The 26,066-nt window shown below is 39.7% G+C and overlaps 1 protein-coding gene across 5 annotated transcripts in view; it reads right to left on the bottom strand.

Moving 5' to 3' along the window:
* Nucleotides 1-26,066, bottom strand: part of IPCEF1 (interaction protein for cytohesin exchange factors 1) — a 58,791-nt gene that overhangs the window by 20,925 nt on the left and 11,800 nt on the right. For 2 of the 5 annotated variants that reach the window (XM_064413372.1, XM_064413373.1), the window contains exons 2-8: nucleotides 24,495-24,545; nucleotides 18,828-18,864; nucleotides 17,991-18,160; nucleotides 10,241-10,314; nucleotides 9,023-9,094; nucleotides 6,062-6,123; nucleotides 2,339-2,427 (exon numbers count right to left, since the gene is read on the bottom strand). In XM_064413372.1, the coding sequence (XP_064269442.1) occupies nucleotides 2,339-2,427; nucleotides 6,062-6,123; nucleotides 9,023-9,094; nucleotides 10,241-10,314; nucleotides 17,991-18,160; nucleotides 18,828-18,864; nucleotides 24,495-24,518 (528 nt within the window). In that variant the 5' untranslated portion in view covers nucleotides 24,519-24,545. Of the gene's footprint in view, nucleotides 1-2,338; nucleotides 2,428-6,061; nucleotides 6,124-9,022; nucleotides 9,095-10,240; nucleotides 10,315-17,990; nucleotides 18,161-18,633; nucleotides 18,791-18,827; nucleotides 18,961-19,008; nucleotides 19,088-24,494; nucleotides 24,546-26,066 lie in introns of those variants that run through there. The other 3 variants (XM_064413376.1, XM_064413375.1, XM_064413374.1) reach the window with 3 other exon arrangements.

Here is a 26,066-nt window from a genome sequence, read left to right on the forward strand (position 1 = left end):
TAAAAAAGACTCTGACTTGCAGTCAAACAGAGCTGATCCTACTCACTATATAAGCAAGCTGAGCAAGGGCAGACCCACTGCAAATGGAGTGGCCAGCTCCAGTGGCCAATTCTGGGGTGAAAAGACACCTTTGTTCAGGAGGCACTAACCTCTGTCCACAAAAGAAGGGATTTTAAGGGATAGGAAGAATCAGCTAACAAAGGTAAAGGCTGAAGGGAAGATCCTTTTTAAAGGAAAAGCTTGAGAAAACAGGATCCCTCAGCATCTGCACCACTGCCTGCCTCCCATGTGTTCCCTGCCAAAACGTGGAGGCCAGCACTCCAGAGGAGCATATGGGAAGGAGACAACTGGAGATGGCCTCTGCAGCAACTGACCAACAGACAGCAGGAAACCAGAAAAAACAGAAAACCAAAGCCAGCACCTGTTTAAAACTCATCATCTGGAAAAACCCAGGCATTCACTCACAGGTGAGCAGACGGAAAACACATCTACATCTCCTAAAGGCAAGCCACTGAGGTATAAAATTAAAGACGTTTCATTAAGTGACCCACGGCCCTGAATAGCTGCAGGAGACACATTGCCAAAGTTCTTCTCTCCTCTGATATTTATAGCCACTCAGTCACATTTCATTTCCAGTTAATACAGGCAATAAAGAACTACGTTCTACAGCAGTGAGCGCCTCACACCCCCGTGTGCCAGGCAGATTGATCTGGTGATAAATGTCACACTTTTCGGGAGAGGAAGTGAAGACTGACTTATCTGACTGAAAATGAGGGAGGCAAGTGGGTGACTGTGTGACATGTGCTCCCAGCTTTATGTGAGCTAATCAGAGATGGCCAGACAGGAAACTCTGTCCACAACATCTCCTTTTATCAATGCCTGTGATTGCACAAGCTTCTCTAGCTCATCTGTACAGTTCAGATTTTCTCCTGCTTTGCTGCTTCTGTGCCCACCCCAACTCTGTGTGTGTGCCACAGAGGAACTTGTAACACAACAGTGAGAAAGCAGACACTTCCCTTCCATGAAATGCCATGAGAATATTTAGTACTAAGTACATTACTGCATACCTCTCAGTGTTAACTTTCAGGTAGTGAAGGGAAAGGCTTGGAATCAGGATTCCTTATTACCAACCCAAACCAGATCACTCATTTCTAAAAACAGAATTAAGTAAATTTGACTTTCCAAATTAAGGGGAAAAATTTAAAAAAATAAAAATGCAGTGACAAAAGGCTCTCACAAGGCTGCTCTATAGTTTCCAAAAACTCTATAGTTTTTTATATGAACAATCTGTTTACTCCAAAATTGCAGCCAAAGCCCCAATGCCTGTTGCTAGCTCCAGGAAAACTTACTGGTTACAAACATCAAGGGATTGCCTGTGCTACTTGCAACAGTTCTTCCTGACTCCTACTACAAATTAAACTTTTCTTTTACAGGCCGCAAAGAGAGGGGAAAAACCCACCCTAAACCTACTAGTGATGCTACCTGTCATAGCAAATTAACAACTTTTCTTTATTTATTTTAAAAAAATTAAAATGGAAAAAAATTGCTTAAATTAGAAGATTTTTTTTAAAAAATCCATTTAAATCACATATAAGGGCAATGAGATCACTGGGAAAAATAATTATATAGAAACAAGATTAATAGGGCAAGAAGTAGATAATAATTAGGCAAGCCAATTTGATTAGACTCATGAGGGTTCAGAGTGCTTATTTTAATTTATGAAATGAAGTGAGACAGGAAGGAATATTCTGGGACAATATGCTACATAGATTTTGGAAGCATGCCTATTATCTTTTTTCATAGTCTGTTTTTCAGAGGTAGAAGGAAAAAAACCAGATTTTTATTTCTGTGTGAAGAGGCCTCTTTCCCTTCACTGCCACAAAAGCAGCTTCAAATTCAGCACTCTCAAAAACAGCCCACTCAAACAAATAAATATGAAGCTGTTAAATATGCTACCAAGGTCACAAAAAGAGAGAGGCTTCAGGATGGATTTTTAAAAAAAGAGAAAAAAGAGTAGAAAAAACAGCTGTTAGCGGTGTATTAAAAATCTTGTAAAGGAAGTACAGATTTTTTGTATGAGGTGGAATGACACCTTCTTTTTTCCAGCAAGATAAATAGGAAGGAGCTGATCTTGTACAGTGCAAAGCTCCCTGTGGGGCAGGATGTGCCAGCTGTGTGCTCTGCCACGGGGAGGGCAGTCTGTCTTCCTGTTCCACAGGAACACAGCATGGACATTTCCAGAAAATGTTTCAGGTTATTCCTAGAGGTCCACCAACTCAGGAGGGTTTTGTTTCAACCCGCTTGCAACAAGAAACAAGGTAATAACTGGAACACCTACCGAAGGAGGAGGTGGGGTCTGGACTGTGTAGGGAGGAGGTGGCGTGTCTGTGATGTCTGGATCATCATGTTCACTTTCACTGTAGCATTCTGAGGAAGACATGGAAAATGTGCAAAAATAAAGAGTTAGAACAACATATTATTCTTTGCAGCACTGTGGCAACCAAAGATCACCAAGTAGGGTGTTCTGGATTTAGAACTACACTTTAACAAGTCAGTGTCTCCTAATTCACTTGTGGCAATGCTGGAGAGCTGTTGCAAGTAGCAGAGGCAATCCCTTAATTCTGTAACCAATAAATTTTCCTGGAGCTAGCAACAGGCACCGGGGCTTTGGCTGCAATTCGGTATCTCATATAGACACATCATACAGCATATGAAGTACATATGAAGAAGTAAAACCAAAAGTAAACACAGTACTCTAGGAATACCCTAGGAATACCCTACTTGTCTCTTTTCTTTTCTTTTTTTAACAAACTCATAGGAGTTTGAACTCATTGATGTGTGGCAGAGGCAGTCATCTTGTTATTTCTTTCAACTATCTGTGCATCAGGAGAAAACATTTCCCACAACTTTGTTTAAAGATGGATTACATGAAATGACAATCGCTGATAAAATTAGACACAGAAAAAGGGAGGCAGAATGTTGCTGGTTCTTATGCCCAGGTCCTGGCAATAGTAAACATTGGGCAAGGTCATAGAATAGTTTGGTTTGGGAGGGACCTTAAAAGGTCATATAGTCCAACCTCTCTGTAATGAGCAGGCACACCTTCAACTAGACAAGCTGCTTGGAGCCTTGTCCAGCCTGACCCTGAATGTTTCCAGGGATGGAACTTCTGCCCCATCTCTGTGCCACCAGTTTCAGTATTTTGCCAACCTCACGGTAAAAAAAATCACATATTTTTATCTAGTCTAATCTGGACCTTTCTTAGTGTAAAACCATTACCCCTTGTTCAGTATACCCTGCTAAAATGGTTGCTACCATCTTTCTTACACATCCTCTTTGTGCACTTAAAGAGCACAAAGATCAGTTTTGTTAAATCTCCCAACACAAATGTAACCTTTACAGGAGCAAGTGCTTGCATCCTGCCCTGCACCACCTGTGCAGGGTGACAGCACTCACCTCCACCCCACCAAACTGGGGACATGGGAGTTTGCACAGACAAAGTCAGAGCCTGATGAGGACAACTCGAGTGCCAAGGGTCACAGAACAGAGGCTGCCCCTGTGGTGTCCATGGGATTCAGCTCTGCCCTTTGCTGGCCACAAGCACTCAGCAGCCTGTGCTGTCCAAGAGCCTCTGTCCAGCTCTGCCCCAGAGAGCAGGGGCTGTTCAAGTCCAGTTCTGATTCCTCATCAGAGCTGGACTTCAGGGGCTCACACCACAAGAAAGCAGTTGGTTAGCATGGTCTCTGGACAGTCACCTGAGATTATTTCATTTTAAATTAACTCATTTAATACCCACATGCTTTATATTTTCTGCATGTCATTGTGGGGGGAGAGTGGGGGTTAATAAGCACAGAGTGAGGGGAATAACATTGTAAGAGAAGAATTTTGTGCATGAGCTAGAATTTTCTAACATGTTAACAAAGGGAAACTTGAGGAGGTTCATTATTGCTTCCCCCTGTACTCCTTGCAGAACCATAGGGTTTTGAGTAGCATAGATGCTGTTCTGTTTACTGGAAATATCTGCTGGCATATCTAAGCATAAAGAACTGAAACTGGCTGCAATAAAACCTATATAAATTTCTAAGACTCTGTTCATGCCTTTTTGAGTAACTCAGTAAAAAGCTTTTGCTTTCTACAGCTCCCCTTTTAGGCACACAGAAGAACTGAAAAAGATTCAACAGCTGTTTCTGATACTCTACACAGGAAAATGGAGATGGGGGGGTGTGTTAAAATGCTCAGAAAGTATCTGAATACACACGAAATGCCATAAAAAGAGCAAATACTTCTGAAGAATTATGGTGTGTGATACAGAGAGCAGGAACTGGTCAGCAAGAGCAGAAGTGACTGTGGGTAGTGACAGTGTTTTTGCGAAACATAGCATTGTTTCTATAAGGATGTGTTCACCCAGGCATCAGTGGGTGCTGCACCCACACTGAAGGCAGCTGCTGGATCACCTGTGACAAAATGCATGAAAAGACAAGGGGGTGTTTGATATCAGAATCAGAAGTCCTTTTTCTAAGGGGGGAAGCAGGTGGCTGCCCTTAAAAGCTGAAGAAATATTGGCTATGTTATGTTATTGCAAAGTTGTTAGATAACTTGTTGCAGAGGTTATTGAGCATATAATTTTAGATCTTATGGACTTCTGGTTTTTTAGATTAAGATTGGTGGAATAACTCATTTTTCATTGCTTCATAATTATTGATTCAACCAACACAACCAGTATCATGTTTTATTGAGGTTTTAAAAAATTGGTTTAACGTAAAAAATTTTGGCCATTCCCATTTTCCATTAAACTCTTCTGTTCGTGAACAGATGGACAATAGATTTGCACACTTCCTCCCTGAGTACAAATATCTTGCAGTTCTTGCTACACAACCTAATATTCAATATAGCCCTTTATCCTAAAGTGTTTTGATAAAGTTGGCTTCAAACAGGATACGGGCAGGAAGAATTAGATGGTGTGGAAGTTAACAAGTTTCCTGACAAGAAATAAATGTGAACTGAAAACAAAGAAACTGATGAGACTTGCTGAATTCTCCAGGAATCAGTAGCATCTCTTTTTACCAACCCCAAATCTGCTTTTTATGGTAGAGCATAAATGGAGCCAGATCAAATTAATCAAGAATGTAATTACATGTCCCGAGACTGAACATAAACTACAATCTTGAATTTTTTTATAAAGCAGAAGGGATGCAGAGAGGAACACTTCATTGCTTAGACAAAACAGGCTGCATCACCTAAGTGTTCATACAACTGCAAATACCAGTTTCTCTTCATAATGACAGCTCCTTCACAAACTCAGCAATTCCAGAAAGGACACTGGGTACCAATACTCTAAAAATGGAGACTTAAAAGCCCAGATGATGACACAGATTCCTCAGGTTAGAGTCTATTCCTGGTCTGGTAACACAATATTACTCAGAGCACATTTCATTCTAAACCACCTCTCTGCCCAGATTTGTGATTTGAGTACTGGTATCCTCCCACCAAAAAGTGTCAGTGTGCAAATTAAGATAAACAAATAAATTGTTTGGGAATTTTAAAGTTTTTCATCCCATAATGAACTAGGGCTTGGCTCTGAAAAAAATTGTAGGCTCCAGAATAGCAGTACCACCCACTCATCCCCCAGCGCTGCAGTTGTTGAAACGCCCAGGACTGGAGGACACAGTAGGGATGGGTCTGCAGAGCACAAGGTGCTCCTGGGCCTGCAAGCTGCCATGCTGCAGCACAACTCCTGTAATATTACTCACCAGCTCAAAACCCAGAGCAGCACAGCTGTTCCTCTTCACACTAGGTGGGCTTAGCAAGCCAGCAAACTGCGAGAAAGTAGTTACACACCTCTCACAAGATCACCTAGTGTCTCTCACTCACACTGTTTCTCACCATTTTTTCTTTTCCTGTGGTTACTCTGTACCGTGACAATGTGGTTTCTCTGAGCTCAGGCAGCAGGCAGACCCAAGACGACAGTTCGAAAGAAAGAAAACAGCTGACAAAAATTTGGCCAAGCAAAAACTGTGAAGAACACAATGTAGTTACACACTGAAACCAGTTAGGAGCATACCTTCCTCATTCTTCCTGTTTGGTGCCTGAGGGTCTACAGCCATTCCCAGCTTACTTAGCCACCTGTGTTTGAAACAGAGGGAACACAGAGTCAGGGATACTCACATGCTCTTCAGACTGAGTTTTGCTCCTTTCAGCTGTTTCCTACATCACCACATCTGTTTTCATTAGCCTGACGACTAAATGTCAAAGTTTCTATTTCTTCAATCATCTTCTAGAAAGGCACCAGTTTACTTTGTTTTAATATTCCCTGTAGTGAACAGAATTAGTTGCCTGGGACATTTTTACTTGATACTGAAAGAAAGGTACTACTGATGACCCAGGAGTCGCATTTGTGCAAGCTAAAGAACAAGTCTTTGTGCTGTAACACCATGTCGGTGAATTCGTCCAGCTGTTGAGGTGTCATCTTTCACCTGAGATGAAGAAACAGGCGTGGGAGCCTCAGAAGATGATGTCAGCTGCCCTGGCCAAAACTATTGCAGCACAGTCTGCACCACTTGAAACCAAAGTTTTTGATCATAACATATCACATTTTTCAACTTGCCATGTACTTTTGGTTTTAGTAAGTCTCACTTCCTGTGTTGGTTTATGCTATAACTGGGGTGTTTTTCATTTATCTGCCTAGGTGGCTGCACTCTTCTGGTGCTAGAAACATTCCCAAGCCATAATTTTGTATATTGTGTTTGCCTGTAGTTCACTCAGATCTATCCACATTTTAACTAACTAACAACTGAAAAGGCTCAAGCTTTTAAGATTAAAATGCAAGGCGTACATAGAGAAAGTATGAAGGGCAGGAATTCATTACCAGGAAAAAAAAAACATTTTGTTTGATTTTGGTTCTACTAAAGCAACAGGGAATTTGACAGTAAGATCAGCATCAAAGTAACTGCACTTTTAGACTGCAATATGAGCAATAGAGTTACAAACAAATCAGAAAAACAAAGTTTCATTTCTGTAAGAGAAATCCTAACAATGATTTTTTAAATGAAAATCCACCTTAAGGAAAAGATTTGCTAAAAATTTTCTAGAACTTCATTAATGACGAGGGCAGACAAGTCACTAATAACTATGTACAACTGGCCAGCTAAATGCATGGTTTTACTTTTCATGTGTGCATGACAATAGCAAATACATGATAAATTAGTGAAGCAAATGACTTTGTTAATAAATCCACTGTTGATTTAATAGAGATATATGTGCAGGTATATGCGTATGTTGATATACGGATGAAGAGTTACAAAAGGTCATGATCCATCAAGCATTTATGCACACTAGTAATTTGACACACACAAATGCTCCAGTGAGTTCAGTGGAACCATTCACATGTGCATTTGCAGGACTGGAGCCAAGAGAACAGATGTCTTTTAGTCTGTTTCGACATATGCGTGAGTATGCGTGTACTTTATGTATTAAATGCATGTATTTTGTACTTTGCCAAGGAAAACATCATCAGTTATAACAGTGGGGGGTTAGTACAGCATAGTGCAGGCTGCTCTAACATTAGGCTACCTAGCTTTAAGCCAAAATGAAATTTAATCAAGAAGTGGAGTTTGAACAAAATCATTCCAGGGGCATAAGAGCTGAGACACCTGCTTAGATTTCAATCACTGACTCACAGGAGACCAAGCGTTTTTCACATGAGAATTTCCAGCTGGGCTCCAAACTGGCTGTTAGCACTTACTAATATCCTCCATTAGCTCTAATTTCCTTCTCAATAAGTTCTTCCATCTCCTCTCTCTTAACCAGGGTTACCCTCACTACTGAAATATTCCTGTCCAGCTGTCCCTCATTCTCAGTCATCCTCATCCAATCTGCCTCAGGATCTTGTCACTCCATTCAGGAGGTCTGGTGGGAAATGCAGGAACACTGAAATGGATGGTTATCTCCCCACCAGAATGCTCCATGCTGTTCCAACTTGCAAACGGCAATAGATTTTTTTTTAATCTGTATTTACTTGTAGGCATCCGTACAGGTTTATTAATACATACCTATGTACATACACTACTGTAATATTGTACATTTCTGTATCTATGCATCTTTCAGGAGGTCACACACATTCTCTCAACCTCTCCCTTTTCCTGTTGTAGTAAATATATATGAGGTCTCTCATTTATAGAGGGAATGACTAGTCATTGCCCTGTGAAAAATCACACAAAGATCACCAGTAGAGCCATGATTAAAATCCTGACCCGACCATTGTAGGAGCTCTCTTCCCATTTAAATTGTACTGCTTTGTACCCAGTATTTGGCCATTTAATGCAATAGCACAGAGAACAGACTGTGACCTGAAGTAAAAAGGGCAAAGACATGAGATATATCTAAATCAGCCAAATTTGGATCAGTAGAAAATAATATCTTTCTGATAGCTAAGTGGTTTCTAAAATGGCAGTATTCATATCCATTTTTACTTCTTCCATTGAGAACTATTTGGTTGTTAATCTTCTGGACATTTGTGGAAAGAAAGTATCTGACTTGCCATGAGGATCATTCAGCTACAGCACAGTTTGATGCTGAAGTTAATGCTAATTTACATAAAGGAATCAGACCTTTCTATCCCTCTAACCCTCCTTGTTAGCTCATACAATACTCTGAAATCAGAAACTGTTAAATTCTAGTCCTAGATCACTTCTGGGACTTTTCCCTCTCTGTCCTTTCTCCTCTCACTTCTTCCCAGGCACTGTACTTGCTATCAAATCTTAGCACCACTCTAACAGAAATGGAGTTATACCAGCAAATGCTGGGAAGATTAGCACCAAAATTGGGCTAACTATGCTATTCTGATTTCAATCATAATTAGTGAACAAAGTGCAATAGTTTTCTTCCATTTAGCGACCAGAAAAATTAGCCTCAGTAATTCCCCAAATAACTTCGTCAACGACTGCTTGACAGTGAAAGAATGAACTTTCAAAGGGTGTTCTCAGGCATGAGACAGGATGAAACATGACCAGTCGCTCCTACTTACGTGTTCATTTCCAGAACATTTTCTGCCGCAAAATAAAAAGTCTTGATCTGTGGGTGGCTGATCTTAATAGCACTTTAGGAAAAGAAAAAAAAAAAAAAAAAAGAGATGTGAAGAAAAATAGTTTCCATAAGAAAGAAAAAATAATAGCTGAATGAATTATTTAAAATATTTATTCACTCCACTGTATTAATCCAGATTAGCTTGTCCATCAATACAGCTCTTTCTTTAAAACTCTGGTCTATTTTTAGCTCATTTCCTAGGCCACACACTATTCAGAGAGTATAAACTACAGGAACTAAAAGGGAAGGAATAAAGAATAAAACAAAGTCTTCCATTATTTCATTACATAATTATGTTGCCTTCTCATATCCCAAATATTATGCGCAGTTTTGCTTCATCCAACTCTAAGACGTAAAGCAAATTTGAAAAATGCTGGAAGAAAGCACCAGTAGTGACACAAGACATGGAATAGCTTCCATGTGCTGTGGTCAGGCTAAGACCCCAAAGCATGGAAAACTGATGGCTGAGGGAAGGGACATGTGACACAGTAAAATCACAAGCAGCACACAGTGGGTGAACAGTGACTGACTCTTGTGACTTCTCCATGAGATCTTGAGGGACATGATTAAAACCAAGCTGCACTTTATAACTGAGTAACAGCAACACCCTTCCAAACCTTTAAAGTGTACTCAGAAGCAGCTGGAAGTCAGTTCTGCATATGGAGTTTGGAGAGAATATTTTTAAATGTGCACCCTGCTAAAGAAAGTATTTATTCCTGCACAACCAAAGGCCCCAAGTACAGCCCAAGCTCAGCTGCACCACAGCAGCCTAAAGAATAGTCCAGGCTTGGAGGGATGCAGCATTACTCGCACCACTGCTGACCTCCTCAACTAAGAGGGGCCATCTGAGAACTAGTCTACTCATAACCAGCAAATGAAAAAAAAAAAAAAAAAAAGAAGAAGAAGAAAAAGAAAAAGAAAGCATTTGGAACACTCATCTGTTTTGGTTTTTTTGTTTGTGGTTTTAGCAAAGCACATCTGGTAGAGATTTTTCAAAAATACTTTTTCAATACGGTTTTCTTTCAGTAGCTCAATTAATATCTCATTATTTATACAACACAAAAGAACTCCCCACAGCTTCACTGTCAAAGACTACTGAGACTCATTCCTTACAGTGTTGTAAAAATCATGCAAAACTGGGAATAAGAGATAAACTTACTGCTTTTTTTTGCATTCAATTGCTCGATCCACACTGAAGTCTGGAAGTCTTATGAATCCTTCTGCTTTTTCAGCCTTCCATAAAAGAAAAAAAATAAAATATCACCACATCAACCAACTGGTAAACTAGTAGATTCCAATGCTGAATAACATTTAACATGCAAGTGGTTGTTTTTGACAGCTTTTTATACTGTGAAAATATATGCTTATCACCATGGGGACAGATTAACGCCTGATGAAATATTTCTATACCAGCTATATTTGTGCAAATGCAGGATGCTGGAAAGCCATCACTCCTCTTGGTGTAAGTGGCAAAGTGTAAGCATAGATTTTGTTGAGTAGTAAGGATGAAAAAGTGTTATATCATCTGTTCAGGTCTGGATGGCACCTACAATCTCAAAGGTGTGTTTGTGCCATGATACAGCATGTGTGTATCTTACACAGACATGTAGCAGCAACATATAAAATGACTTATGTATAGCTGAAAAATACAATTCAGAAGTGCCCCAAGATGATTCTAAGTAGAAATGGAGGAGGGTGTAATTGCAGCATGGAGCATTTTGCAGGGTCACCTGTACACAAGCAAGGCAGAGGCAATGCCTGCTGCTCCCATCCCACGAGGTGCAAGGGGATCGTCCCACGCAGCTGAGTTCTGTGATTAAACACTGCTGACCTGCCTTGGAGGGCTTTGGTCACCCAGCTATCACTACCCCCAGAAACTTGCAGGCATGGTACAAGAGGTAGCAATATCCAGGCAGACATTCACATTTACAGTACCCTGTTTATATCCAGTCAGCTCTTTCTGCATGCAAGGAGCTTTACTGAGCATTGACGTCTCTGCTCTCAGTCAGCAGGACTCTGAGTCAGAGATGAAAAACTGAAGTGACAAGCTTCAAATCCCTGTTTGTGCTGCCTGAAACGTCTGAGGCAGAAGCATCTTCTTTACTACATCTATCTCCATACACCTGGCCATCTGCAATAAGATTAGGAGTCCTCCTAAGATGAGATGAATATGTAAAGTCTGTAGGATGTAATGTCAGGAAAAAAAGGTACTTTCCAAAACACAGAGTGCTCATTTCTGAATTACATTTTTGCTGCTCCCAGCCATTGCTAGTAGACACATTAAAATTCTGAAAATGTACACTGAGTTAAAGCAAATAAAATACACACAACAATTACAAAGGCAGAGGATAAATGAAGATGACTGACAGTATCTCAAGTCTCATTATGCATGAATATGATCAGACTGTAAAAAAATGTTCATCAAGACAAGTCTTTGAGTTTTAATGCTTGGAAGTATGAATCTTCAAGAACTGAAATATTGATACAGAATGGTTACCTCAGTGGGTGGCTTCCCCTCATATCTGTATATCTTGGCATACAATAAATCATGACCTAATCATCATTCCTGTCATTTACATGTATTAAACATTCATGTGAGAAGTTTATATTTCACACCATCACCAATAAACGGTTTTGCTGCTGCAAGACACAGACACAGCATCAGTGGAAGGGGTTTTTCTTAGTTTCTTTCAGTACCGGGGAAAAAATTATTTTTTTACATCGGGGCTGAAAAAGTTTCATTTTGTAATATTTGTATGAAAAAGTTCTTATTTGCTTCTGTGGGCTTTTAACACTCTCTGATTGTATTTGTATCTGTAAAATTTGTTTAGTGACTAGCTTGGAGAGCTTTTGTTTCCATTCCACAGGTTGGAATTTCATAAGCTTAAAGTCATTGTGATAAAATGACAACTAAATAGTATTACCATCCCAGATGCACAGTATATTAAATATATAGGGATGAGCAAATAAATACTGGTGAGTAATGAAGGAGCACGATTTTTGGGCTGCACTGTACCAAAGCTAAAGATTGTATTATCCAGCATTTCTGTTCCAAAAAGGTGATCACTTACTGGATCTGAACACCAAAATTCCTGTTTCGTTCCCAAGACCAGTCTGAGAATACAATGAACCAAAATCAAAAAAGTTTTCCATGAGGTACAACAATCACTTTTGCACACACTGCTGGATGAGAAATGCATACAATGCCAGTTGCTTCTCTGTAGTAAGAATCCATACTCCCAGTTTAAGAAAAAGTTATCCACGAGACCCTGGGTGAAGGAATATACCCAGATACCCACGCAGCAATAAATCTGTGGCCTGAGCTGGGTAAGCCATCAGGTGGGTGAGTGGGTGACTTGGGTCTGGGACAGGTTTGGACTTTCTTCCATGTTTTGACTGCAGTTACAGCTCAGCCAATTCTGTCTATCAGTGCAGTGACCAATGGTCTAGACTGCACCCTATAAACAGTCTAGAGTGCTGCAAAAGCACTCCTGAGGGGATTAAGTGCATGAAATGCCATTAGATAAGTCACTGTCTCTACTGTCAATGTACAAAAGTATTTAAGTATTTGGATTTTGCATTGGACTAATGAATTACCAGCACCCCATAAGTCAGTGGGGAGACACTCACCTGGAACACTCCTACCCAGCAATGGAACTCGGACTTGAACCACTGACTTAATCCATCAGTAATTTAGATTAGATTAAAATAGATTCCTCTATCTAAAATGGGGGAGCACCCTCTAAATTACTATTGACTATAGGTCTGTAAGCCTTGATTTCAGTACTTTAATTTTAACAATTCTACAACAGAAAAACCCCCTATTTCTTATGCAGTATTTGGCCTGTTGCGGTCGGTAAATGATTGTGTTCTCACATACACATTCTCCCTCAATGCATTCAGATTTTGTACTAATTCTGTCTGTGATTTCATACTTGGTCATTTAAAGAAAAAATTATGTTTCATTTTATGTATGAGTGAAATACACTATTTGTTCACATCTAAAATGTGCCATCTCTGTAACAGCAAAGAGGGGTTTGATGGGTATGTATCTTCATAATGATCAGGAAAAAAAGAAAGGAAAAAAGAAAAAGGAGTCACTAAAAAATCTTAAAGATGTTATTTCAGTCAGCAAATAGAATTCCAAATAAATCCTAGGAACAGAACATGTGGAAGTCATCTTTTCAGTCATTCTTGGGATAAAAATTACATTTTAAAACATTTAAAGCATATAGAAATCCTAAGTGCTTTCTTTCTTCCAAAATGCTATCTCTAACATGACTTTAGCATGCTATTATTTAACTCACACGTTTCATGCAAGATTCCTTCAGATTTTGATGTGAAGCTATAAAATAGCCCTAAAAAACTCAGATACAAAGAACCTTGACCTGTTTTCTACTTAATCAGCATGTTTAAAAGAATAAGCTCTTATCTCCTGTGGGTTTTATGGAGGTTAGCCTAACATAAATCTGTGCTTTTGCTATTCCAAGTTATAGAAAAATAACTTTATTAATAACAACAGTTTCTGCAAATTCTTGTGGAAAAAAATGAAAGTAGCAATTATTCACGGGAAAAGCTTTGCACTAAAAAAAAAAAGAAAGCAATTATTTATGAAACACAATGCATGAATCCAATGAAAGAGGCTGATGTCCTTTTGAGCTTGCCTCAATATGTTATCTAAATGTTGTGGCTTTAGGAGATTTAGTAATTCATTTAAAGTGAGTGTAATGTTGCACCAAGATTTTAAAAAACAGTGCTAGAAAAATGAAATATCTTGTTATTGTGGAAGAGCTCCAATCTGCAAATCAGGGCAGTCCTCAAGGCTTCATCAGTGTTTCAGCACTGCCCCCAAAAGATGCTATGGATGGTGGAGGAGCAGTTCAGCATTTTAATCTTTTTTTTCTTATTTTTTTGCAAGTACACCAATGAGGCATCCTATAGAACTGTGAATAATTTGTGTAAGATATTGGGCCATAGGTCCCCAAGCCTCTCAGCTCAATCAGCTGACATCAATGGCTTTTTCTCATCCACATAAGCAGCTATTACAACTCAAAGGTAAAACATTTTTCTTTTAAAAGACCATAATTATACAGCTTCCAGCAAAGCTGTTGGAGTGAGGACTAATTCAAATGCAGTGAATGAGGAAAAAAAAAGTACAAAGACAAATAGTGACAGTAGATCACAGACAGCATCTCTTTAATTTTATATTTATATTTCTTTTCAGCCTGAATCCCCATGACAACCACTGTAAAGACATTCTACAAGATCTATTTCAACTCTATTTGGAAAACCAGTCAAGCTACCCTAAAGACCCACCAGACAGAGGCATTTAGTCCTTTGTCCCATTCCAGCCAACACTATCCAACACAGTTGAAACAAGCACAAAGAGCCAGGAGCCTGCGATTACACGTGACAATCCTCCCCCACCACCCCTCTTCCTATGCAGGAGTACTAATTCCCTCTGGGGTTTCAGTATGAGAATTGAAACAGCTAAAGGGTCAGGCAAGATCACAAACCGTACTATTTAAACACTTGTCTTCATGGCAGCTGCCTACAGAGAATGGTACTAAAAAAAAAAAAAAAAGAATAAAAACTCCACCTAACACTAATGAAGAGCAGTTGTGAGTCTGGTGATCTTGAATGCACCCAGAAATTCTGACTACCCAGATACATTTTCTGACATGTCCTGTGTTTCATTGCAAAACCAGCCCTTCCGTGCTTCCTCCTAGTCCAAACAGCTTCCCCTCCCCAGACTGGAGTGCTTCCGTGCTGCAAGGAGAAGTTTACTTGCCTCACGTTTTATAGAAAGAAGAAGGTTGTGTGGGAAGAGGTTCCAGGGCAGCCTATCCAAGCCTGCTCAAATCACTCATCAAAAATTTATTCAGATTTGCTTGTGTTCTCTGGCTTTCCTTCAGTGAAGGAGAAGTTTAACTCTTAGGGTGTCTGATCTGCTATTGCTGACCCATTTATTTTTTTCACTCATTTGAGCCGCGGCATTCACAGAATATTTTTTGTTAAATTGGAGGAAATATCAGCTGCAAATGTCACAACAAGTGTTTCCGAATCTGCCTCTCATGAGAGACCCAGAACCAGAGTGGCTTGAAGAAAAATTAAGCCAGAATGACAGAAACATCCAGAGCTCCAGAGGCAGATGAAGACAACTTGACCAAGAAGATGATATGCAGATGAGGTTATCTACCCAAATCCAGGATAATACATGTTCCCACACAAATTCCACCCACTCTCTATTTTCTCCATCTCCATTAGAAAAAAGGTCCAGCACCCTGTTGCTATGCTACAGTTGCCAGTGTCTGGTTTTTACACAGCCACAAACAAACCAAGCTCATTTCTCACCAGAGCCAAACTGGTCAAGCAGAGCTACAGGAATTCAGTGTGCCCCAGTCCCTTTCCCGTCAGCCCCACTCTTTCATCAGCACCTTTGGCATCAGCCCCTGTAAGGGCTGGTCACACGAAGCCTCAGGCACGTGAGAAGCAACAGAACTTGAGACTGTCATCTTGCACACCCCCTTGGGACCAAGGATTAACTTTACTGAAGACAGTGGAAGTGCAGGCAGTCCCAATGCCAGGCCAGAGACTTGTCAAGCAAGCAAGCGAATGTGTCACTTCTATTTCTCCTTCGTCAATCTTGAAGTGAGAATATCTGGGTCTAATTGATCCCACATACAACTCTGAGCATGCCTCTGGTCTCGAGAATTTAAGAGAGCAGGCCTGAGCAAAAAACACCTCTCCTCCTTTACAAACCCCACAGTTACTGACATTCTGCAAACACTGATTGAATCTATAATTAAATAAATTGGATTATAATTATATATTATATCTATTATATATATGTTATTTATATATATATAATTATATTACAATTAAATAGATTAGATAAATCGGCTGCACTTTAAGCTGCCCAAAGAAACCTTGAGTTTTTAACATAAAATATGTGTGAGAGTTGGCAGAAGTTGAAAGCAAAGGGGTGCTACTGGCTAGCATGCTTAAAGCACAGCTTTGATAAGTGAGAACTCAGGGCTGACACAAGACAACAATATTTTGAAGCCACATTAGACCTTCAGAGGACATAAAATAAACTTGAATGAGGCTGACACTTATTTTTCAGCCTTGTTCTTTTGGGGGCCGTCAGTGACAGTCAGGAAGTAGGCATGGACTAAAAGGGTAAGAGCTGTCTAGAAGCACTGGAACCAACATGATCATGGTTTCTCTGGATCTCAGGACTGGAATTTAACCAGACCAGAACAACTGAAGGAAGTGGAGGAATTTGCACCTCTCCCCCACCACTCTTCCCAGGGGCAAACTTTTTCTAATCTTGCCTTTTTTATTTCCCCTCTCCTTGATTACTCCTTGAGATTATTCCTTTCTGATATTTTCTGTGTCTAAAAAGTCATGTCAGCCAGCTCACCTTTCTTAAAACTGCTTGGCCAGAAGCACACTGTAAACACAGATTTAAAAAAGCCAATAAGGTTTTGCAAGGTATTAATGCTGCTTATTGGTATTACTGCCTCAACATGTCTTTCAAGCAGAGATATTGTAAGCATAAGGATAAAAGTGCTTTTTCAAAACTTTTTTCCCCAATATTTTTATTTATTTTCTTTCTAGTATGCATGTATTTGACAGTGTTGAAAGGAATCTATATCAGACTATCACAACATCACAAAAAACAACAGCCCAAGACTAGCAAACTCGCTTTCCTTTACCCTAAGAAGAAATAGTTAATATCATCTTGACGTACCAAAGTTTTTATTTGGATTTTTAAAAAGCAAACAAAAAAAATGTCTCTCAGACACACACAAGCAAACAAACATCTCACAAAAAACCACTGACATTAACACTCACAACTGAAGGGAGAATGTGAAATAGTCTACATGAGTAAAGCTTTGTTTAGGGTACAAGGATTTTTTAATGGCTTAAACTATTGTATCTATTGTATTTTTTCCCTGAAACAGTTAGCAAAAATTTTGATGGGGATTACTGCAGTGGAAATAAACAAGTGGAAATCATCGAAATTTCCCTTGATATTTTTTTTAATGCTCTAAGAATTAATAAGGGTTCCTTTACTCTTTCATCCTTTGTTGTGCTTGTGACATGCTGATTTCCAGAGCAACTGCTTTGCATTTAAGGAACCTCATGCCCATCCACCATTCAAACTGAAGCTGCTGAGTTTCAAACTATGTTTTTGCTGGCATAACCTAATTCTCTTCACACCCTAATTCTTAGATCTGTCAGTCCATCATTTGAATGTGATAAGAGCTTTTTAGAGGTAGCACTGCCAGACAGCAAAGTGAAGGAAATAACTATATAACTATATCTGAATCTTCCTACGATGGGCAAGACAACGTCTCTGCCCAATCAAACTAGCCCAGAGTAAAGCCAGCTGATTTCTACTATTTGGAGGGGGGAAAAAAAAAGAAAAAAAAAGAAAAAAAAGAAAGCAGACAAACAGAGTAATATCAGTGTGGAACGGGATGGAAAGAGAAATAGGAGAGACATTACTGAAAATTAAATTAAATTAAATTAATAATAAGTGAAGAAACATTCCTGTTTTGAGCTTTGACAATAAGCATTTGCAAACTGTCTATACCCAGGAAAACATTTCTCAAATTCAAATGCCACCAGAGCCTTTAAAGAACAGCTCTTTACAGGACGAAAGAGACAGCAAGTTAACATTTCACAAGTACCTGCTGAACTAGAAAACACACAGTTTTCTGCATATTTCGAATTCATATAGACACTTCCCAGCTCACAAGAAGTGTCAGCACTGAGAAATAAACCCAGTTATTTGTACTCCTCCAAGGTGCCCCTAAATTGTGACCCCAGGCTCCCTTCTCTCAGTCCCAGCAGATGCAGTTTGTCTGGCACCAGAGCTGCCTGTACTCTGTACTCACCAGCTGACTGCTGTACCAATACAGCGATGACTCCTTTAGCACACACCAGAACTTTTTCCATTTGTTGCCAATGAAAGCTCCTTTTTCCTTCTTTTTGTAGAGCCATCCTTGGCAATCGGCTTGCCCCAGCTCTTTGCACGATATCCTCCGTCGGCTCATTATAAAGAACCCTGTGCCATTAAAAATACAGTGTTGGGCTTGCTTAAAACTGCATTACCAGGAAAGATGTTGCTGCCAGTTAAGGATGTCATCCTTACTTAGGAACATCAGCAAGTCATCCAAGCACATCTTAAAATATACTTAGAAGTAATTCAGTTTTATAATGGCTGTGACAGTAACACACATTCATTTGAAAGGCTTGCTGATGTTCAGAAATTAAACAGTAAGCTATAGATAATGCAGATGCTAATTAATGCTAAGATAACCACACACGAGTTTTTGTAAATTAAAAATACAGCCTTTGATCTTTTTAAGAGAAGCATGCATGTATTTTCCCTCACACAGCTGCACTGAAAAGGATACATCTATTTAAGTCAGCTAGAGAAAACTATTATGCCCAGTACATGAAAACCACTAGTGTGCATATCTGTGCAGGCAGCTGATTCTACCTCACTGATTTCCAGCTTTGATTCAATTAACATACCACAAGGATTTAGTCCAAAGGAACAGCCCGTTGTCATTTTTCTCAGAATCGGTGTAAGAATCAGTGGAGTTAAAAAGCAGCTTTTCACCAGATGAGTAGCAGTACAAAATCCTCACCCTCCCAAGAATAAGACATACTAAGAAAATAACAAAAGAGGAATCCAGGAGAGAAAAGAAAAAACAATCTCTCATTACCTTGGCTTTTCTTTTTTGCCTTCTGACGCAAAGGAACCTGTAAGAAATGCAGGAAGGAAAGAAAAGAGGAAATTTCAGATTGTGTTGCAACATTTGTGTAGAAAGGGGAGGGGGAAGCTAGAGAAGGACGTGGTGGTGATGCTGGTGGTATATGCAGGATGGAAACACATAACCCACTCACTGCTGAAGGGACGTTAGCAGCTGAAGCAAAAAACGTGTTAATTAAAATTGATGTATATCTAGTTGAGCAAGAGCAAACACAGCCCTATTACACGTGTCTATCTACTACTGCTTCCTGTTTCACATCCACAGACAGCTTCTACTTTGCTGTGTTTGCCCAAATCGTATTCTGTGTTTTGAAGTTAAAAAATAGAAGTTAAAACTCCAGTATTTTAATGCTTCATTAGGCTCCACAAGGAGGATTTACAAACATTGAGAGATTAAATTACATGCCAGATGACTGATAGTCATTTAGCTCATTCTAAGAAATCCTGAAAAATAAAAAAACCATATCTTCACCTTTGCCTTTTTTATTTAATGCAGAACATGTATTTTTTCCCTATTAAATAGTTTCATAATATTTCTTACAGAAACAAAAAAAAAAATCACACAAAATATATGGGCATTTTAGTCACTGCAAAAATAGCACAATTGAATTTATTTATGCATTTTCAGTCTATATATTTAATCCTGCATAAACACATAGAAAACAAAACTAAAAGAGAAGACCACAGAACAAAAAAGGAGGTAATTGAAAATGGAAGGTATGGCTTTTGGAGTAAATTCTCCCCAGACAGAGTGGTTGGTTGTGTGATTGCGGACAAAGTACTTGACTTCTCTTTGCCTCAACCTTTCCTTCTCTAGCGTGGGAACTAAAGCATTCACTTTTTTCTATTTATAGGAAGGGTTTGAAGCCCCCAGATGACAAATGCAGCATAAAGTGAAGTATGATTTAATATGCTGGCCACAATGTTGCTATGCAAAGCCGCTAGCTACCTGATCCGCTGCAGAGCTACGCTATGAACATCCCTAATGCAGCCCCTCCACCTCACCAGGCAGCTTCTCAGGAAAACAAAACCCCATTTCATATCCCTCTTGGAAAATGTGATGGCTCTTCTCACAGGCAAATCAAAGGTGAGTAAAGCTAGACCATCTGCAAGTTGATAGAAGAGCCCACTGTCACCAGTATTTACAAGAGCGACAACTCTCTGAAGCAGGGATCTCTGCAGCGCGTAGCACAGAGCACAGAGCCGTGCCTCGCAGTCCTGTGCCTATCCAGTGCCTGCCTGACATGACCTGAACAACACTCCTGTGGGAGGCTTTACCAGGCATGAATAATCCCTGACTCCTGCCTAATCACTGAGTATTCTTTTTTCTTTTTTCCCTTATGGTTTTTTGGTTGTTTTTTTCTAATTCTACCACTGCCTCTCTCTCAGACTATTCTCCATGACAACACACAAAGAAAAGCAATAAGAAAACACATCAGCTCTATTAGAGATTCTGCTATTTCCCCATCCTTTTCATGTCTTCATTCCAAAGAAACTTACACCCTATTTAGGACACATGGAAATAATGTATGGCCTCAGGGAATCAATGGGTCACACAAACTAATTGCTTTCCTTCAGAGCTATCCAAAATGATATTAAGGAAAACAAATATGAATCGGGTCTCCTGGCCCAAAAACTATGTAGTAAAGCAACATCACAACTTTGCCATGGCACTATATTGGGGTCATTTCATCTCCAGCCAATATAAAGTCACAAAAAAGAAGAGCAATACTGAGACAGGATGTGGCTCTCTCTACACAACTGAGGAGGAAGCAATCTTTCCACCAACCTTGTTGATGATGTAAAAAAAAAAAAAAAATAGCATGGTCTATTGCTCATGTGTCAGGAAACAGTTAATACCCATGTTATGTAAGACATCCGTTTGGGGCCCACTTTGTATCAGACTGAGGCAAAAACTGATCACCTAGTAAGAGCCTGGGCTAGCTAATATAATTTACAAATTCATGTGTATTATTCTGCAGCAATAATGGTATCCTGCTGCAAGTTCATAGGGGTGATGAACCAACCCTCTTTTCTTCATATATTGTGGGAGGAGCTGGGAAATTACTGGTGGAAGGAAGAGCAGTTTGTCTACAGCCAGACCTGTATTTAGCCTGCATAAAATCAGTGGTAAATCTCTAAAAAAATAACTGATGAATGATTTGGTTTTTTTTTAATTAAGATACATTTCTCATTATCTTTGCAAGTGTTCCTGAAAATTGAGTAAATTTTCAACAAATTAGCACTAAGCCTGGAATTCTGCAACTTACAGTTATGTTTTAATGCTGTTCAGAAACCCAGCTTCATCCTATAAAAAAATATGTGTTCTGCTCCATATAACAGAAAGCTCTTATCCCCAAATGTAGCAATAAAATGCAGCATGATTCACAAAATTGCCTTCTCAAATTTTGTTGATCTATAAACAAATAAAAACAACCTCTTTCTCCAAAGCACAGTCTTTGGAGTCAGATAGATACTTTATGAAATAAACAAACATTTTCAGTAAAACTGTTTTCATCTCAAACCAATAGAAAACTTATATTTAAATGAATTTACCACAAAATTCATAAAATGCCTCACCAGCACAGATTGGATTCAATTTTCCATGCGAATACAACACATCAGCAAGTCTCCAGTGGCAAACCTTTTTTCAAGAAGTGAATTAAAGTTTCCTTCACTGAAAACTCTTTTATAAAAAAGTCAATAATCTTTTATGTCAGTGGACCTGGGTGAACATTGATTAAAAGATACTTTTAAGTTTCACTCTTCTAGAGCTTCTTACCAGCACAGAGCAAAGAGAAAAGTGTGAAAGGCAGAGTTGTTACCAATAAAACAAGGGGTATAACAGGAGTTCCAGATGTGAATATACTGTAACTAGCAGCCATAGCCATTGAACAACCTGAAACTAAACCAAATGTCATGATTTTACTTTTAACAATGCTGGATATTTTTCTATAATTTTCAATTTCCTAATGGGAAATGATTTATTTCATTATCACAGGTCCAACTGAAAAACAAACCAAGAACATCAGATGCATTTCTATTTCTTCTTACCAAGAGAAATCTGAGAGGAATAGCTCTCAGAAAGCTCTGGGATAACTGCAAAACATACACTTTTGTGCAAGACTGGTAACAGAGAGTAGGTTTTAATTATTTTGGTAGTCATTGGTTTGCTAAGGACTGAACAGCATGGGCTAGTGATCCTGCAGAACAACACAGACTCCAAATTTGCTACATGTTACTCCTGCACTTGGCAAACACATCATGAGTGAGTTGCAAAGGAACCTGTACAACTGTGCGTTGTTCATTGCCACTTCTGTGCCAGGAAGGCTTCAGTGATGAGAGAAATGTATGAGAGAAGTGACAACTTCAGCAGAGGCTTCTGTCTATCCAGGTGTCCTTTTTTTCCACAGAATCACACTATGATTAAGACTGAAGGAACTTCAGGAGGTCATCTAAATCCACTCTCCACCTACAACTGGTTTTCCAGGATCATTTCCAAGTGGCTTTTGCCTTTCACCAAGAGTGGAGACACCCCACTCTGTCTGGGCAACCTGTGACAGTGCCCAGTCATCCTCACAGTAAAAAAAGGTTTCCTGATGTTCACAGGGAACCTCCTATGTTTTGGTTTGTGTGCATCGCTTCTAGTCCTGTCATTGGGCATCACTGAAAAGAACCACAGAATCATTAAGGTTGGAAAAGACCTTTAAAATCATCAAGTCCAACCATCAACTTAGCACCACCACCATATTGGCCATTAAACCATGTTTGCATCCCCACTTCAGGTATTTATGCACATGGGTAAGAGCCCCCCTGAGCCTGTTTTCCAAGCTAAACAGTCTCAGTTCACTTAGTCTTTCTTCATATATTAAATGCTACAGTCCCTTAATTATTCTTCTGACCCTTCATTGGGCCTCTTCATTATATCATGTGTCTCTTATATTGAGACGTCATTCCTCAGCAGCACTGAATAAATTATGACCTCCCTTGACCTGCTGGCAATACTTTGTCTGATGTAGCCAAAGTTACCATTTACCTTCTTTGCAGCGTGGGCACATTGTTGGCTGATAGTGTCCACCAATATTCCCAGGTCCTTCTCTGTAAAGCTGCTTTCCAGCTCTATGGCCCCCAGCACATACTGATTTCCCCTAGCAGTATCATTTGTGCTCAAATGGAATAACAACAGGGGATAGAAGTCAGAAGGCTGGGCGGGCTTTGGCAGTCTCTGCACAACATCCTGGATCCTGGCCCCTCCCAGGCAGCAAACATCTCTGGATGGTTGGTCAGGCTACAGATGGGTCCTTTGTTCTTGCAGCAGGGAGTAACACACTGCAGAGTCTCAACTTTTCTTCCTGGTAGACCTGCATGGTTTACAGTCAAGTGAGCCACATCATTTTCTAGGGGTCACATTTGGCTCTTCTTCAATTATGAGGGCAGCCAACCTGCTCTTAGATGAAGTGGGAGGTTCCCCTTTGTACAAGAAGTCATCAATTTCCATCCTTCCAATTCTCCAGAGGTTTTTCTTACTTTGATAGAGGGCACAGACACCGTCTGCTTCTCCATTGCAGGTGGGGACTGATGGTCTTCATGCTGTTTTTTCTCAGAGAAGACCCTATATCTCTCCCTTCCACTTTCTCTGATGCTGCACAGTTTGCACGCTTCCTCTCAAACCTCCTCCACCTCCCAGCACAGCTCCTCCAAGATGGCCTGCAGGGCCAAGAGACATTGCCCTTGGCCTCAGGGAGAGGTTCCTGACACCTCCTGAAGTCTGGGACTTGGAGAGCTGCAGCCACTCTCTGTGGAAACCTCTGCCCTAGCAGGGACAGCTGTTCCTACACCTTCTGGGGAAACTGCCCTGTTATCACCATGTCTAAGACTGCTACAGCCTCACAGTTTCAACGGAGGCCCCCTTATTTCCTTATTTCACTCCTTCTTCACACCCAGCTTCACAAATTCTTGGCTGCTCTCAGGGCAGGTCCCTCCCAAACACCAGTTAAAGGACTCTTGACCCTTCCTAGTCAGAGGAAGCTGCATCAAAGGCTCCCAGAGTCCTGGGTCAGGGGCGGTCTGCGAACTCCCCAGAAACAAAAATGGGGTGAAATAGGTATATGAGGCTGTTTAGGGGAGAGGGGAAAAAAAAAAGTCTACATGAAAAAGCAGGGGCTTTGGGCTAATACTAAAAAACAGGCTTCATGTCTCATGAAATTTGACTCACAATGTGTAAGTCTGAGAAGGCACCAAAGGCAGCTATGATCAACAGTTATATTCTACAGAGCTGTATTTTCTTTAAACTTCCCAAGCATTAGACTGTGTGGCTAAGAAAATCCTTTGCTAAGCTCATGTATCTTAGGTTACAGTTGTCTCATCCATTGAGGGCTAGGATTTGGAAATGAGGGCACTCCTAGCATCAGGCATATGCAGTAGATTTCATTTTATCCTTATAGCAGAACTGGGGCAACCTCTATGCTTGGGCTGGCCCATAAGAAAGATCCTGATTGGATACTGATGCTGTTGTGCATCTTTTATGCTGTTCATGGTCTTTGTGGCTACAAGGATATAATCCCAACATATGACCTCTTCAGATAATCAATAACTCTGTCATAGCTTCAAGTATACTTACAAGATTATTGCCATCAGCTTCCATGAATGGTATCAAAGCTCAATGGAAAAGCTGTTAAAAGAGAAAATTTTGTGTACTTAAGCTCTGTATTATATTTTCACATAACATAAGTCTTGGCAGTACAGTAAAAAAATGCTTTCAAACATTTTGTCTTTCTAACTCTACCCTCCGACTTCTCCCAACCCCTAAAAAGAATTTTTCCAAAGACAATCCTATGTTATGTGAACTGATTTTACTGATTTAGAAGTCAACAAGCAGTAAGTAACATTAACCCAAAAGTATCCAAGGTTATTTTTATGAAATAAACAGAACAAAGCTCATTGATTTGGCCAGAGGGTTGCTTTTTGCTTGGTTGTGATAGGTTTTGGAGTTGGGTGGGAATGAAGGTCTTTGGGGTTTTAGGAAGAAATGCAAGAGACAGAATAAATAAATAAAATTGGGAGTGAATTTTTTGGTTCATTTGGTCTTTAGTCTGAAAGAAATCTATAGGACTTGGATTCCTGCTTTGGTTAAGTAATTCCTAACATTTTCTGGAAATAAAAATAAGTAACCTTCTGGTTCTCCTGAATGGGATGAGATCTCATACTGGACTACTCATTTTATAATGGGTTGAAACTTTCCTTTCTGGAGACCAAAATCTGTGCAGTCCAACACAGACACTGGATTCTATTTTCCAAAGACACCAGGTTAGTAGGTATCTGTTTAGGTGGCAGATGAGGTGATTTCATCTGGTTAACACAAGCACTTGTCAGCTCACTGTGTGATTTTCCTTTGGTTGGTAGAATGGGCAGATGATGAATTGGTGCAGTACATGATGAATGAAAACATACCAATGTTTTGGTGCCAGCAAAGTTCCTATAAAACTCTGTATGTGAAAGAATCACGGAGGAAAATGGGAGAGAATACAAAACTCCACTCAAGCAATCAAGAAAATATTTCCAGAAATAGAGCCACACTTCAGAAGAATTTCTAACGAGAACATTTTCCTGTTACTAGAACCAGTTATTTAAGATATGTGCCACTCCTCATACATAATATTTGTCTTAGTTTGAAAATAAAATCTGAAAAAAGAAAATAAAAACCCACCTACTGGCTTCCAGCAATTTCAAACCAAAAATAGAAAGGCAAACAAATACATATTTTTCTGGCTGCCAGCCATTTCTGTTCAAAAGTAGAAAGAAGCACTTTCTATAAGTAGCTCAAGTTGAAGTAATATCATGATGAGGAGAGATGTTATGGCCAATAATTTCAAGGATGTTTAGAAATCATAGCTAGTACAAACAAGCAGAGGAAACACCTTGAGTTATACAAGTAAATTAACATTGAGCCTCAAATACAGAGCAAGAAATAAAGGGAATAACAGACCATATCACAGTAATTATTGTGACGTGGCCTTTTTCCTGTCATTTCTTAATTTCATGTGTACCTTGGGTTTGGGGAGGAACTGCACAGCTTTGAATCACACAGCACCAGGAGCAAGGGGAGAAGCATTAGTTAACTGGCAAGGCAATATTTCCTCCTGTGTGCTTTGTGCCAATGGAGCTGAAACAGATTTCAGCTAACCCTTCTCTG

The sequence above is a fragment of the Passer domesticus genome, chromosome 3 (assembly GCF_036417665.1).
Source record: "Passer domesticus isolate bPasDom1 chromosome 3, bPasDom1.hap1, whole genome shotgun sequence".
NCBI classification, from domain to species: domain Eukaryota; kingdom Metazoa; phylum Chordata; class Aves; order Passeriformes; family Passeridae; genus Passer; species Passer domesticus.